This window comes from Hippopotamus amphibius, chromosome 1, assembly GCF_030028045.1.
Source record: "Hippopotamus amphibius kiboko isolate mHipAmp2 chromosome 1, mHipAmp2.hap2, whole genome shotgun sequence".
Lineage (NCBI taxonomy): Eukaryota > Metazoa > Chordata > Mammalia > Artiodactyla > Hippopotamidae > Hippopotamus > Hippopotamus amphibius.
In genome coordinates this window covers 1290116-1305683 of record NC_080186.1, presented here as the reverse complement: position 1 = coordinate 1305683, position 15568 = coordinate 1290116, and the positions used below count along the sequence as shown (strand labels likewise).

General features: G+C 48.2%; 1 protein-coding gene across 1 annotated transcript in view; it reads left to right on the top strand.

Moving 5' to 3' along the window:
- Nucleotides 1-1509: 1509 nt before the first annotated feature.
- MMEL1 (membrane metalloendopeptidase like 1) overlaps nucleotides 1510-15568 on the top strand; it is a 32148-nt gene continuing 18089 nt past the window's right edge. The window contains exon 1 of the mRNA XM_057711023.1: nucleotides 1510-1663. Coding sequence (XP_057567006.1) covers nucleotides 1510-1663 — 154 coding nt within the window. The remainder of the gene's footprint in view (nucleotides 1664-15568) is intronic.

Sequence of the window (15568 nt, the reverse complement as noted above, 5' to 3'; positions counted from 1 at the left end):
CCGGCCGTTCACGCCCACCCTCGTTCAGCAGACGGCAGTGGACGTCTCCGGAGTTGTGGGCGCCCGTCGAGGGCCCGGGGACCAGGCGGAAGGAGCCCCCCCGCCCCCTGATGCTCCCGAGGGGGTGTGGGCGACAGAAACAGAACGACGGGCCGCAGAGGCTGAACCGGAGGTGAGGTGGGTCTGGGGGCAGATGGGGGCTGGACCCGGGGAAGGCCCGGCTGAGGGGACCTTGAGCATGGACTTGCAGGGTATGAGGGGGAAAGGCGGGGATCCAGGGTGAGAGGTGCAGAGAGCGGTGATGGGGGCCGAGGAGGCACCTGAGATCAGAATGGGCCTGGCTTCGCCTCTCTAGCTGGGTCACACGGCAGGTGATGCCAGAGGGTTGAGAGACCCTCCCCCCCCAACCCCCAGTGAGTCAGGACAGGTGTTGGTGGGTGAGAACAGCTAACCCAGCCCCGGGCGAGCTCCGGGCCGTGCTTACCTGCCTGAGGGCGGGACCGCGTCCGTCCTCTGTCCTGCAGGACTGGGCTCTGGCCCCAACATCGCAGTGTGAGGACTGAAGCTCAGCAGGGCAGCCAGCTGCCCCCCGGGGCCCGGGCACCTTTCTAGGTCAGGGCTCTGAGTGCCAACAAAGGAGGCGTACACACAAGCGCACACACATTCCCCCAGGAGCACGTGCCCTTGTACACATGCACACATGCACGCACACACGCACACGTGTGCCCTCACACGCACGCTCACACGGACAAGGGCTGCTGTCCTCACCCGACCCAGGCAGCGCCCCGCCCCCCTGCCCACAGCTGCAGCCCCAGGGGGCCTCCGCCACCACTCACCGCCTGGCTGGAATGCCTGGCTGACTGCAGAAGGCGTCTCCTCTGTAGTGACAGGGTGGGGGGAAGGCGGGAACTGCACGCCAGCCAGGTGACTGTCTTGGCCTGCGTGGTGACCGCAGCATGGGTCCTGGTCACTCTCGCCTCCCCCTTGCCCCTTGGGCTCCAGGCAGGAATGGTGAGCAGGAAGCCCAGTGGCCCAAGCCACCGGCCAGAGAGTGTCCCTGACACACCCAGGCCCACAGCTCCAGGACCCCCGCTCGGCACGGAAGCCCCAGGCAGGCTCCGCTGCACGAGCCCCTCTGCAAGTCCGGGAGCTGGGCCTCCGGGGTCCCGCGTGCCCACCCCAAGCTGCGAGCAGAGCTGCCCGGGACCACCCCCTGCCAAAGAGCAGGCTTGCAGCGGCCACCTCGAGAAGGGACTGCCACCGGGGCCAGCAGGCCGGGCCTGCCCCGCCCCCGGCACCCCGGCCCTGGGAAAAGGAGAGGAGCCCCGAGGGGCAGGCCGGGTGCGTACTTGGGACGGAGAGGGGGCTGAGCACCCGCCAGCCTCGCGCAGGGCTCCGGAGCGCCACACCGCGTCCCCCCTGCCCCGGCGCCCCACCCTGGGTGGACGCCGCCCCTGCCCTTGGCCTTGGGGCTTCTCAGCCGTGCGCCTTCCCGTCTAGAGACGTGCGATGGGAAAGCCCGAGAGCCCGGCGGGGACGGTGGAGATCGCCGGCCGCTCGGGGCAGGAGCACCGAGGCGCCCTGGAGCGGGGGCTGGTGCTGCTGCTGCTGCTGGTGACCGGCGCCCTGGTCGCCCTGGGCCTGCTCTACGCCGACAGCCGAGGTGAGCGGGGCGGCGCGCCCCCGGACCCCCGCGCGCCCGGACGCCCCGCCTGGGGAGCGGCCGGGGGGCTGCGCGCGGCCCGGGGGCGGCCGGGCGGCAGCCCGCGAGCGGGGGCACTGACCTGCGGGGGCCGGCGCCCTTCCAGAAGGCCCTGCCCGGGCACGCGCGGGCCCGAGGCTGCTTCCGCCGACCCCGAGCCTCCGCTGGCCTCCCGAGATGCGGGCGCCGCCCCCGCCCCTCCGCGCCCGCCGGCCCGGCGGCAGGAGCCCGCGCCCCAGCGCCCGGCCGGCGCCCGCACGGGGCGGCTGGGATCCTCCTCCCGCCCCTGCAGGCCTGGGTGCCGGGGCCTCCCGGCTGCCCGGGCTCTGCTTTTCGCCCAGCGGCGGGTGGGGGCCCGGCTGGGGTCCTAGGGAGACGGGGATGCCGGGCCGCCCCGCAGGGACGCCCCTACTCACGGTCCCTTCCCGTGCCCCCCAAGGCCAATGTGGAGGCGCCGGGACTGTTCCCCTCTCGGGTCAGAAGGCGGGGGAGGGGAGGCAGGGGGAGGCGCTCCCGTGCCTGCACCTGGGCACCAGGTGGCCCAGGTCAGACCTCAGCATCACTTGCTGCGGACAGGCACAACCTCGGGGCGAGTGCATCGGGTGTACACCAGCCTGGAGGTGCGGCGCCCCCCTCCTGCGGCAGGGTGGGTGGGTCGGTGGGTGGGCTCAGGGCTCGGGAGGATCTGCGGGAGAAGCCCTCCCCGCGGCACCCTCCACAATGGGCAGCACAGCCTTTGTTGCTAGAATGTTCCCTCACTGGCCGGAGCCGCCTGCACTGGGGTGGGACCCTCCGTCCATCTCTGGGCAAGGCTGTTTCTGTGAACCAGAAGCGGGTCCTGCCTGCAGATGCAGCGGGCAGCCCCCGCCCAGGGCTGCTCCCACCAGGACAAGTGCTGGCCGGACCCTGCCAGCGCTGTGATCTCTGGCCCCTCCGGGTCTCCAGTCAGGGTAGACGGGCATTGCACCTCCAAGGGCATGGGGCGGGGTGAGGGACCGCTCCCTGCTCAGAGAGCGCTGGAGAGCCCAGACCCCAGGGAACCTCTGTTCAGGCTGCTGGGCTGCAAACATCTGGTTAAGAGGCTTCCAGGGGACAGGGCTGACCCCCACCCCAGTCCTCATCTAGGTGGTACTGAGACGTGGGAGCCCACCCTAACAGCAGGGACCTCCGCCGCCCAGCCCGCCTCCTCCTCGTGTTCCCCTAAATGCAAGTGGGGTCTCTGCCAGGGCCCCTCAGGCAGGACTCCTGTGCCCCCATCCCCCGAAACGACCCACAGCCCATCTCTGCCTCAGGTCCTGATGGAGCCCTTGGAAGGGTTTATATGCTGTATCGTGATTTATTTCTAAAAGTACTTTCTCATCCACCATGGGTTTTTTTTTCCCACTGATTTATGAGTTATTTAGAAATCTCTCTTTTTAAAATTTCTAGGTGCATGGAGACTTTTTCTTAGTTACCTTTTTAAATTGGTTTCTAACGTGTGTTGTGGTCAGCAACGATGGTTTATGTGATATTGATTCTCTGGTGTTTGCTGAGGCTTGCTTGAGGGCCAAGTCACAGTAGTTTTACAAATAATGCATGGGTGCATGTGGAATGCACGCAGTCCTGTTCGGTGAAAGTGGAGATACAGACAGCGTTAGATAGGCCCGTTCAGTCAATCAAATTGTCTATATGTTTGCTTTTTTCCATTTTCTTGATCTTTCAATTATCGAAAGATGTGTGTGCTAAAACCCTGCCCTAGAGAACTATCAATTTTCCTTGTAGCTATGCCAAGTATTAATTTGCCTATTTTAAGGTTACATTATGGGAATTCCCTGGCGGTCCAGTGGTTAGGACTCCACACTCTCACTGCCGAGAGCACAGCACAAAAAAACAAAAACAAAAACAAAACACACACACAGAAAAACACAAAGCAAAACAAAACAAACAAACAAAAACCACCACATTATTATGTGAATGCAAATTTAGAATCCGTGTATCTTCACCCAGTGTGATCATGTAGTACCCGTTATATCTTAACCATGCCTTTTGCCTTAGTATGTTTTGTTTTAAATTCTGTTTTGTCTGATATGAATTAGCATTTGCTTCCTATTTCTTTTTTAAGTCATTCTTTTTTTCAAATAAATTTATTTGCTTATTAGCCGTGTTGGATCTTCGCTGCTGCACAGGCTTTCCGTAGTTGTGGCGAGTAGGGGCTACTCTTTATTGCTGTACGTGGGCGCCTCATTGTGGTGGCTTCTCTTGTTTCAGAGCACAGCCTCTAGGCACACGGGCTTCAGTAGTTGCAGCACACGGGCTCAGTAGTTGTGGCACATAGGCTTAGTTGTTCTGCGGCATGTGGGATCTTCCTGGAGCAGGGCTCAAACCGCATCCCCCGCATTGGCAGGCGGATTCTTAACCACTGCGCCACCAGGGAAGTTAACCCTGCTCTCTATTTTTTCCATTCTCTTTCTTTGAGGTTATTTTGTCTCTTTAGCTTTAGGTGTGTCTTTTGGAACCGTGTAGAGCTGGGCTGTGGTCTCTGTCTTCCAGCTGGAGGACTTAGTCTACGTGTATTCACACAGGTTTTTCTGTTGTGTTCTTTGGTGTTTCTGATGGCCCTTTCTCTTCTCTTGCCTTCTTTTGGATTGACCTAGTATTTTTCACTCTGTTTTCCTGCAAATAGCTTAAAAGTTTTATATTTCTGATCCTTTTAATGATTATCTTAGGTTTTTTGTTTTAATATTTATTTCAAAAGTTATAGGTAAACCTTTTACCAAAAATTGAGGGTTTTTTTTTTAAATAAAATGTATAGTGGGAAATACGGTCCCGCGCCCGCACTCCTGCCCATGCTGGAATTCTGCTTCTCAGAAACAGCCATGTTCATTGTCTAGTGCAGAGGTCTGCAACCCAGGGGCCAAATGTGGCCCACGGCCTGTTTTTTTAAATAAAGTTTTATTGGAACACAGCTGTGTCCACTCACCTGTGTGTTGTCCATGGATGTTATAAGTGAGGCAGAGTCTGTATATGGCTCACAAAGGCAGAAATATTTATGGTCTGGCCTTTTACAGAAGAATATTGCCAACCCCTGGACCAGAGTGTCTAAGCCTCATCTTTGGACCCTTCTCTCTTTCCTGTCAGTGTTGGATCACAGGGAGGCATTATAAGGCTGTGTTCATACCCAGGCTCCTGAATCGGACAGTCTGGTGGGGCTTGCCAGCCCCTGAAACCCCAGATGTGTGACCTTGAGAGGTTTTCTTCACACCTCTGTGCCTCAGTGTCCTTATCTGTAAAATGGAATCTAATATAGAGGCTTACTTGAGGCTTCAATGATTTAATACATCACTAGCACTTAGAAAAATGTCTGTCGTGCTATTTACGATCATGGTTAATAATAAAATATTAGATTTATCATTGACCCACTATCAAGATTGTTGTTGACATCCCAAGTGGGAGGCGGATGTAAGCCACTCAGGCTTCCACTGTCCCCGTGTAGGTGCGTCATCACCATAGCTCTACTTAGTATTTCTCACAGCTGAGCTATGAAGAGTAGTTGGGTTATGTTCTCTTGCTATTATTCAGTTTTCTTATCACTAACAGCTATCTTGTTTAAGGAGTTTCACTTTTCTCCTGCCCCTTTCTGTCTCTACCCCCCCGCACCCCCCCAACTCTACATACATGTCTGTGGGATGCTTTGATATCATCCCACAGTATTTGGATGCCCTGTTCAGATTTCATTCATTCTTTTACTCTTTGTGGTACAGTTTGAAGAGTTTGACCTAGTTAGCCTTCAGGGTCACTGGTTCCTTCCCCAGCTGCATCCATGGTGCTGGGCAGCGAGGCAAAGAAATTCTTCATCTCTAACAGCTGCTTTTTCTTTCTGATAGTTCCACGTTCCTCTCTTTCACGGTTTCCTTCTCTTTGCTGAAATTTCTTATCTGTTCACACATGTTGTCCACCTTTTCCATTAGATCCTTTAATGTATTAACTGTAGTTCTTTTGCAGTCCTTCTCTGATGGTGCCAATATTCCAGCTCTCCCTGAGTCTGGTTCTGTTGATTACTTTATCGCATGGCAATGGATTGCCTTTTCTTGCCTCTGTGTGTGTGTGTCTGTGTGTGTGTGTCTCATACATTTTTACCAAATGCTGAACATCCTGAGAGAAAAAGCAGAGACTGAGATAAACAGCATTTGCAGCCAGAAATAGGCGCTCCTGTTCTTCTGTCCGTCTGTTAGTGTGAGAGACTGAATCCATCAGCCAGCAGTCGGCTGACTTGGGGTTTTCACTGCTGTCCCTCCCCTCCGGGTGCACCGCAGACTTCACCTCCCCCCAGCTGTGAGTGATGATGACGTGTGCTTAAAGCAGTGGGCCTGGGGGCCAGAGGCTCCCCTTTATTCCTGTTCCAGCCTCAGCTCTCAGCAGTCCCTGGATGTGTGCAACACAGAGGGTTCTCTCCAAACCCCTCCCCTCCACCGGTGGGGGGCTGCCCTTGCTTTTCAGTGCTCGGCTCATGCTGGGGTGGGGGTCTCTGGTGTCCTGACCCAGTCTCAGTCTCGGAGTGGAGCTGTCTCAGTGTCCCTGCCCGCATCCCCATGACCATCAATCTTTGCCTTATGCCTGAATCCCCTGCCCCTCTCCTAGTGACAGCAGACCTCAGCTTGATGTCAGTCCAGAGTCCTGGGCCCACAGGGGTCTCCTGGGCCTCTCCCATGGGCAGAGGATTTTTACATCTGAGTCTCCTCCAGACCAGTAGATTATCACCTGGTCCCTGGGGGTGAGAGGGTTTACTATCCTTCCTCCAGCAGCTTAAACCTCTTGCTTCCCACAAGAGGAGGGTCCAGACAAGCAGGGGATGCCTTGTGCTGACACTTCGGCAGAAGCAGATACCATCCCACATGCCTGTGCCCTGAGGAGAACTCGGGGCTTCTGAGACCTGTCCCGCTCTTTCTCATTGGCAGCTGGTAGGTCTCCGTGGAAATAGCTCGTAAGAGGGTGCAAAATCCCTGTGCGCTGAGGCTCCAGCTGTGCCCCACTCACGTGCTCACTCACACTTACCTTCAAGAGTTCATTCAAATGTTCGCTGATTTCTTCTCACCTGCTTGTGTGCGACCATCTCTTACTCCTGGGTCCTGTCAAAGGTGAAACGGTCTCATCATTGCTTGGTGGCACTTGTCACTCTGTTTTCCTGGTAACCTCCTGACCTCAGGTCCTAGATGGCTCCAGAAAAGTTGTGATTTCTGTAGACTATCTGGATTTTTCCTGTTGTTAGAAAGGGAATGATGCTCTCGTGTGGCATTTGATGTAGTAAGCAGAAAGCAGAACTAATATACCTTAGTATTCAGCTAGCCAATATCTTCACATTTCTTCCAAACAATACAACATCGAGAAGAGTTTACTCTTCTCATGCTCGGTGCTGATCACATATTACTGTGGATAAGTCCGGGGTTTCTACCTTGTTTAATGTAGCCTTTCCCACGTCCTCACCAGCCCTTCATTCTCCCTGCTTCCCAGGCAGCTCTTATGAAATCGTTTTCCTTCTTCCTGAAGTACATGCTTTTGGAGCCTCCTATTCAAAGTGTGTCCACAGACCAGTTGTGTCGGCCTCACCTGAGAGCTTGTTAGAAATTCAGAAACACTGCCCCCCTCTGCCACCCCCCAGGCCTTCTGGGCTAGGAGCTGCATCTAACCCCCAAGGAATTCATCTGCACTAAAGTTTGGGAAGCACTGATTAGGACACAGCATTTGCTTGTTAACCAGAATAGCCTGGGGCAGCTGTTAAAAACTCAGACCTTGGGACTTCCCTGGTGGTCCAGTGGTTAAGATTCCACCTTCCAATGCAGGGGACATGGATTCCATCCCTGGTCGGGGAACTAAGACCCCACATGCCATGGGGCAACTAAGCCCAGGAGCTCTAGAGCCTGCACACCACAACTAAATAAATGTATTTGTACCGATGCAGCCAAATAAATAATGAATAAATAAATAGTAAATAAAATAATCCAGACCTTGGTCCCTGTCTCAGTCTGCTTGGGCCACCGTAATAAAATACCTGTAGAGGTGACTTAAGCAACAGAAATTTATTTCCCCTTAGTTCTGGAGCCTAGAAGTCCAAGGTCAGTGTACTGGCCAGTTTGCTTCCTGGTGAGGACTCTCTTCTTGGCTTGCAGACGCCAACTTCCCACCGTGTCCTCTTATGGCAGAGAGAGTGCGCTCTGGTGTCTCTTCCTCTCCATATAAGGCACCAGCCCTACTGGATCAGGGCCCCACCCATATGATCTCATTTAACCCTCATCACCTCCTCACAGGGGCCATCACCAAATGCAGTCACGCTAGGGTTTTGGGCTTCAACATAGGAACGGGAGGTGGGGGAGAAGACACATTTAGTGCATAACAGGCCTCAACCTGGGCAGAACCAGGAAATCTTATAGGCTAAGACCTCCGAATCTGTGCTATAACCAGCATGTTAGGCCTTTCTTGTGATCAGGCAGGTTTGGGGAGCATGGCTTTAAAATAATCTTTCAGTAGTAAACCTTCACTTTTGCTTGCTTGAAAATGATTTTATTTGGTACTCATCCTTCAGTGTTAGTTTACGTGGTTGCACAAATCTCGACTTAGTGATGCTCTCAATATCTCGAAGACTTAGTTTCACCATCTCTGGCTTCCATTCCGGCTGTTCAGAAATCTGGTTCAATCCAATTGTCCTTCTTGTCAGATGAACTTTTCCCTCTCTGAGCTATTTTCTCCCAGGTTTTGTACATTTTTACCATGAGGCATCTAACTATGAAGCTTTTTGTTTATTCTGCTTTGAATCTGTTGTGAGTCTTGAATCTGAGTATTAATAATATTTATTGATTTTGGAAACTTGTAGCAACTGTCTTTTCAGTGCTGTGTCTCCCACTTTATCTGTTTTCTCCCCCTTCTAACATTCTAATTACATGCACATTCACTTTTCCTCACTCTATCTTCCATGTCTTTTAGGGAAAAGTTTCCATTTCTTTGACTTTGTGTTACATTCTGGGTAAATTCTTTAGAGCTATGTTCTAATTCACTGCATCTCTCTTCAGCTTTGTTGTATCTGCCTCTTAACCCATCCATTTTGCGTATTTTCTAAAAAAAAAATTAATGTCAACAATTTCATTTTTTTTATTTCTAGAATTTCCAAGTGATTCTTTTCCAAATTGATTTTTTTTTTCAATTTTTTTGCCCTTGTTTTTAACTTTTATTCCTTTCAATTATTCAAACATACTTGGGCAATTTCTGCATCAGCTAGCTACTGCTGCCTAACAAATCACCCCAACACTCGGGGGCTTAAAACAACAATTACTTATGTTGACACACATCCATTGGTGGGCTGGGGGGCAGCTCAGCTGAGGTAGGTCAGGCTCAGCTGGGGCAGCTTTGTCCCATGAATTTTGTCCTCCTATGAGGACCAGCGAGCTCACCCCTCTCCATGCAGAATTTCATGGGGACAAGTGGAAACACACTTAGGGCCTAGGCTCAGAGCTGGAGTACGTCATTTCCACCTCATTCTGTTACCAAAGCTGCAGGGCTGGAAATATTCTCTGGCCCTTCAGGGGAGCCACTACAAAGGCATGTGCAAAGGCACAGATGCAGAGAGATGTTGAGGTTTGGGGCCCATGATGCCAGCTTCCACACATTATGGGTCAGATAATCCCAAAATATGACTGCCTGGGGTTCTAGTCCTGCTGTTTGCTGTTTCTCACTCATGGAAGCTGATCTTTGCATAAACATCAGCCCTTCTTCAAGTCAGCTTTGTCTAGGAGAATCCTTTGTCACTTGGGCTAAGTTTCCCTCCACAGAATATGTGTGTTTGTTTCCATCAGGCACCTGGGGAAGCTACCAGCCTAAAATTAATTTCTCAGCTTGAGGTTTCCTTGACCACAGGGTCACGTAAACTCACACCCCACACCTGCATGACAACCAGCCTGTGATTATCCATTTTCCAGGGAGGATGGTTATTTTCCACCCAATAAAGTTCATAGCCCTCTTTTGTTAGGGAGAGAGAGACAGAGACAGAGACAGGAAGAGGATAGAGACTGAAAAAGGAAGCAAATTATTCACATCATGGCCAACCTTTAGGAGAATAGATCTTTCAAAGGAAATATCAGGTTTTTTTTAATATAGAGAGTCTATTTGAAAATAATCAGCATATTAGAGAGGTTATTCAAGCAAATATTTTAAAAAACAAGCAAATATTAAAAAAAAAAAAAAGGGTAGACACATGTCGACTGGCTGCAAGGAAGGCTACTCCCTTCTGGACTCATGAAGGGGAGAAATATCCCTGTCTGGGGTCTGTGTGCTGTGTGTCCTGTTGATCCTATTTTAGCATTAGAATCATTTTTATTCCCTTTGTGTTAAAGGCTTGCTATTTTGCTTTTTCTCTTGCTTCTCTTCAGAAGAACGGATTGTGAATGAGAACGTGGGGGCTGGAAGTCCAGCCTCCGCCACTCACTGGTGACTGCCCATGGGCACATCACCCCGTGTGCCTGTTGGTTTCCTCATCAGGAAAATGGAGGTGGTGACCCTAACAAACGAGGTGGTGTAAGTTAAAGGGTGACATACACAAACATGGTGGCCTCATCTCATTCAGTTTTGGAAATGTTTTCTCAAGAGCCCTCTGCATCCTTGGGCAAATCTTGAGCTGTAGCATCAGATGAACTTACCCCAGGGGTTTCCCCCAACCAGAAGGTTACAGCAGCCCATGCTGGGAATGCCACAGAGGAAATGGGGGGAACATGAGCATGGAGAAGGACTGAACCTGCCTCCCCAGCGCCGGGCATTCATTCTGATTTTGTCTGACTAGATGGGAAGCAGATCAATCAGACACTGTTTGGGTCCCCACATGCCCATTCATCCTTGATCCTGTGCTTCCCTTTCTGGTCTTGGTCTCCATTCCTTTCCAGCAACATGGGCTTCCGACTGGTTGGTTACCTGTTCTTTCTGTGGGAAGACTTTCTTTAGGATTTGTTGTAGGGAGTGCCTGTGTAATGGAGACAAGTTCTCTCAGCTTTTACATGAAATGTCTATTTCACTTTCACTCTTTAACTGTATTTTTGCTGGATAGAGAATTCTAAGTGGGTAGCTTGTTTTCTTCAGGCGTCCATGCAAGGGTTTGTTCCATCGTCTTCTGACTGCCACTGTTTGTGATGAGAAGCCAGCCGTAACTCTCATTGCAGCTCCCATGAATTAACGTCTTTTTTCTCCTCTGACTGCTTTTATGAATGTCTTTTTCTCTGTAGTTCTCAGTAGTTTCACTTGATGCTGCTACGTGCTTGGGTTTCTTTGTATTCATCCTGTTTGGGATACACTGCATTTCCTGGCTCTGTAGACTTATGTCTTTCATCATTTTTGAAAAATTCTTAGCCATTATCTATTAAAGATTGTTCTGACTCATACCATCCTCTTGTGGGGCTCTAGCTACCTGGATGTTAGACCATTTACTACTGTTCCACAGACCTCAGATCCACTGCTCAGGTTTTTTCAAAAGCAATTTTTCTTTCTTTTTTTTTTTCCCTACCACACTGCATGTGGGATCTTACTTCCCTGACCAGGGATCAAACCCAAACCGCTTGAGTTGAAAGTGTGACATCTAAACCACTTGACCACCAGAGAAGTCCAGCTTTTCTAAATTTTAAAACAGCTTTAGGTTTACAGAATTATTGCAAAGAAGGTACAAAACTCATGTATACTCCACACCACAGTTTATATCATACAAGTGCAATACATCTGTCACAAGCAATGAACCAGTGTTTATATGTTGCTAGTAACCAAGTCCATATACCTTATTCATATTTCCCCAGTTTCCCCTCAGGTCCTTTTCTGTCCCAGAACCACACGTGACTTAGTTGGCAAATCTCCTTGGGCTCTTGGCTGTGATGGTTTCTCAGCCTTTTCTTGTTTTTATGATGTTGACAGTTTTGGGCTGGCCAGGTTATTGTAGAATGTCTCTCACTTGGGATTTGTCTGATGTTCAGACTGGGGTGATGTGTTGGGGAGGAAGCTGACAGACCAAGGGTACATACTTTCAGAGACTTAGCACATTGATGTCAACCTTGATCACATGGCTTGAGGCAGTGTGTCAGGTTTTTCCACTGTAAAGGTACTTTTTACACCTCCCTTTCCACACTGTCCTCTTTGGAAGGAAGGCACCATATGCAGCCCACACTTAAGGGGTGGGGAGTTACGCTACATATCCTTAGGGGAGGAGTATCTGTGTAATCTATCTAGAATTCTTCTGCTTGAAAGACTTGTCTATTCTCCCTGTTTTCTATTTATTCAACAATTTAGTTGTCAGTGTGGACTCATGGATATTTATTTTATACTTTGAGTTATAATCCAATACTACTTTATTTTGTTGCTCAAATAGTTCCAACTTTGGCCATCAGGAGCTCTGTCAACTGGTTTCTGTGCCCCTTCAGAAGTGGCACATACCCCATCTTTGTGTGTTTGGGAGTTTGGGGGAAGAGTAACAGTGTCTTACTTTGTGGCAGTGTAAGATGTTCTGGGTTCATCTTGTGTGTTTCCTGCCCAAGTTATAGAATCAATCACTTCTCCAAAGATCCCTGGTTCCTTTTTTTGGACAATGGTGTTAGAAATCAAGATCTGGGTATCTATGTGCCCATTGCTTTGGGGTTGTTTTTGCTTCTAGTCACTCTCAGCTGATGGAGTGAAGGGTGTGTGTGTGTGTGCATGCACACGTGTGTGCTAACCCATGTGTATGCACATTATCTGTAAATATTTGTATATGTATCCATCTGTGTCTATAAGCTAAACATGAGTTTATACTGACCTCTAATCCATGACCACACGGATCATTCTGCCTCCTCCCCTTGCTTAACTGCAATTCCCCTTGCAGCAGCGATGTGCCTGGCCTTCCGCTAGCCATTTGTCTACATATTCAATTCCAGCATACACATATCAGAATTGATTTCAGAATTGTTAACCTGTATTCCCATGGGGGACAGCTTTATCAGCTGGAGTCCAGCACTGTGTTTTTACAGACTCTACTCACTTCCAAAGTGACTTACACAGCACCTGTGCCCCTACTCCTTTCAGTGAGGCTACTGCACACACTGTGATATATTTAAATTCTCATGCTGCATTTCATCCTGGGATCCTCTGACCTCCTAAATGATTTTTTAAATTTTGCATACATTAAGGTTTACCTTCTCTGCCATGAAGTTCTGTGGGTTTTGACAAATGCTTAATATATTCTATTCACCATCACAGCATTAGACAGAATAGTTTCACTGCCCTAAATATCTCTGTGTTTCACCTCTTCTACATCCACTAGCACCACCCCCACCTCACGTCCCCCAGCAAACTCCTGGCAATCAGTGTTTACTCTCTCTGTGGTTTTGTTTTTCCAGAATGTCATATAATTGGAATCAATGTATGTCACTTTTTCTGCCTGGCTTCTTTCACTTAGTAACATACGCTTAAGATTCATCCATGTCTTTTTGTGGCATGATGGCTTTTTTCTTTTTATTGCTGAGTAAATAATTCCTTTCAATAAATGTAATACAGTTTATTCATTACCCTATTGAAGGGATTATGGTTGTTTCTAGTTTTTTTCAGTTATAAATAAAGCTATAAACATTCACATTCAGGTTTTTGTGTAGACATAAGTTTTCAAGTTAGTTGGGTAGACACCTAGGAGTGGAGTGGCTGGATTGTATTGTAAGTCTGTGTTCGGTTTTGTAAGAAACTGACAAACTGTCTTCCAAGACAACAAATGGTTCCAACTGTACCATTTTTCTTTCCCACCAGCAAGGATTGAGTTCCCAGGGCTCTGCCCCCTTCACCAGCAGTTGACATTGTCAGTTTTTTATTTTGTCCATTCAAATAGGCGTATCATGGTATCTCACTGTTGTTTTAATTCGACAATTTTATTTTGACAATTCCCTTATGAAAAATGATGTTAAGCATCTTTTCATACCCGTACTTTTCAACTGCATATTTTCTTTGGTGAGGTGTCTTCCAATCTTGTGCCCATTTTTTTTCCTTTTGCTCATTTTTTTAATTGGGGTTACATTCTCTTACTTTTGAGTTTTAAGAGTTCTGTGTCCTTTTTGGATACCAGTGTTTCCTCAGATATGTGTTTGCAAATATTGTCTCTCAGTTTGTGGCTCATCTTTTCATCTCTTAGCAAGACTTTCACAGAGCAGAAGTTTTTCACTTTAATGAAGTCTCACTTGTCGATTTTTTCTTTCGTGAATCATGCTATTTGTGTCACATTTTAAAAGTCATCACCAAAACTAAGGTCATGTAGATTTTCGCTTGTCTTCTTCAAGAAGTTTTATACTAGTGCATGTTATATTTATGTCTGTGGTTTGAGTTAATTTTTGTGTAAGGTGTAAGGCCTGTGTCTAATTTAGGGGGTTTTTGGTTTGTTTGGGTTTTTTTGCATTTGAATATCCAATTTTCCTTTTGGAACATTTATTGAATGGCTATGCTTTCTCCATCAAATTGCCTTTGCTCCTCTGTCAAAGGTCAGCCGACTATATTGGTGTGGGTCCATTTCTGGGCCGTCTCTTCTGTTGCACTGGTCTACGTGTCTCTTCTTTCACCAATACTATGCCATCTTGATTGCTTGTAGCCTCATTGTATGTCTTGAAATCAAGCCGTGTGTCTCTCCAACTTCATTCTCCTTCATCACTGTTGTCTGTTCTCGCTACTTTAGTCTTTCTACACAAACTTTAGAATCAGTTGGTCAATAAATACAAAATAGCTTGCTGGGATTTTGATTGGAATTATTTTGAATCTGTAGATCAAGTTGGGAAGAATCGACATCTTAATAATATTATCTTCCAGTCCGTGAACACAGAATAGCTCTCCATTTCTTTACATATTTGATTTTTTTTTCATCAGAATGTTATAGTTTTCCACATATAGGTCCTGTACATATTTTGTTAGATTTATACCTAAGTTTTTCACTTTTTAGGTGCTATTGTAAATGGTATTGCTTTGATAGTTTCAAATTCCAGTTGCTCGTTGGTGACATATAGGAAAGCAATTGAATTTTGTATACTAATCTTGTATCATGCCACCTGCTACAGTCTCTTATTAGTTCCAGGAGGGTTTTTGTTTGTTTGTTTTGTTTGTTTATTGTTTCATTTCTTTTCTTTTTTTTTTATCTTTTTTTTTTTTTTGCTTGATTTTTTGGGATTTTCTACATAGATGATCATGTCATTTGCAAATAGAGTTTTATTACTTCCTTTCCCATGTGTACCTTTATTTCCTTTTCTTGTTGTATTGAACCAGTAGGACCTCCCATGTGTTATTGGATAGGAGAGATGAGAGAGGACAGTGTTGCCTGTCCCCAGTCTTAGGGGACATCACCCAGTCTCTCACCGTTAACTCCCATGTCATCTCTAGATGTTTTTTAGATGTTTTTCTCTGTCTGATTCTCTCATCTTTTTCCTTTGTGCTTCAGGTCAGATCATTGATGTTGGCCTACATATGCTGACACTAATTCTTTCTTTTGCTATATTCATTGTGTTGTTAAACCTAAAAATGAATTCTTCACTCCTTGTATTGCATTTCCATTTACTTGTTTTTTTAGAGTCTCCATTTATCTGGTAAAAATCACCATCTATCTACATATTTTTCCATCTTTTGCACAAGACCCTTTATCTTAATTATCATAGTGATTTTACAGACTTTGTCTGCTAACACTGACATCTGGTCATCGACGAATCCACTGTAGGCTGTTTGGGGTTTTTTCCTTGGTTATGGGTCACATGTGCCCCGTTCTTCACGCAGGAGGATTTCTCCCAGCTTCCCAGCCTTGGCCCTGCCTTCACCTGCATCACTGCCATGCATCAGGAGAGGCCCCAGAGAAAGAACCAGAGCCTCGTGTGGTGGCGG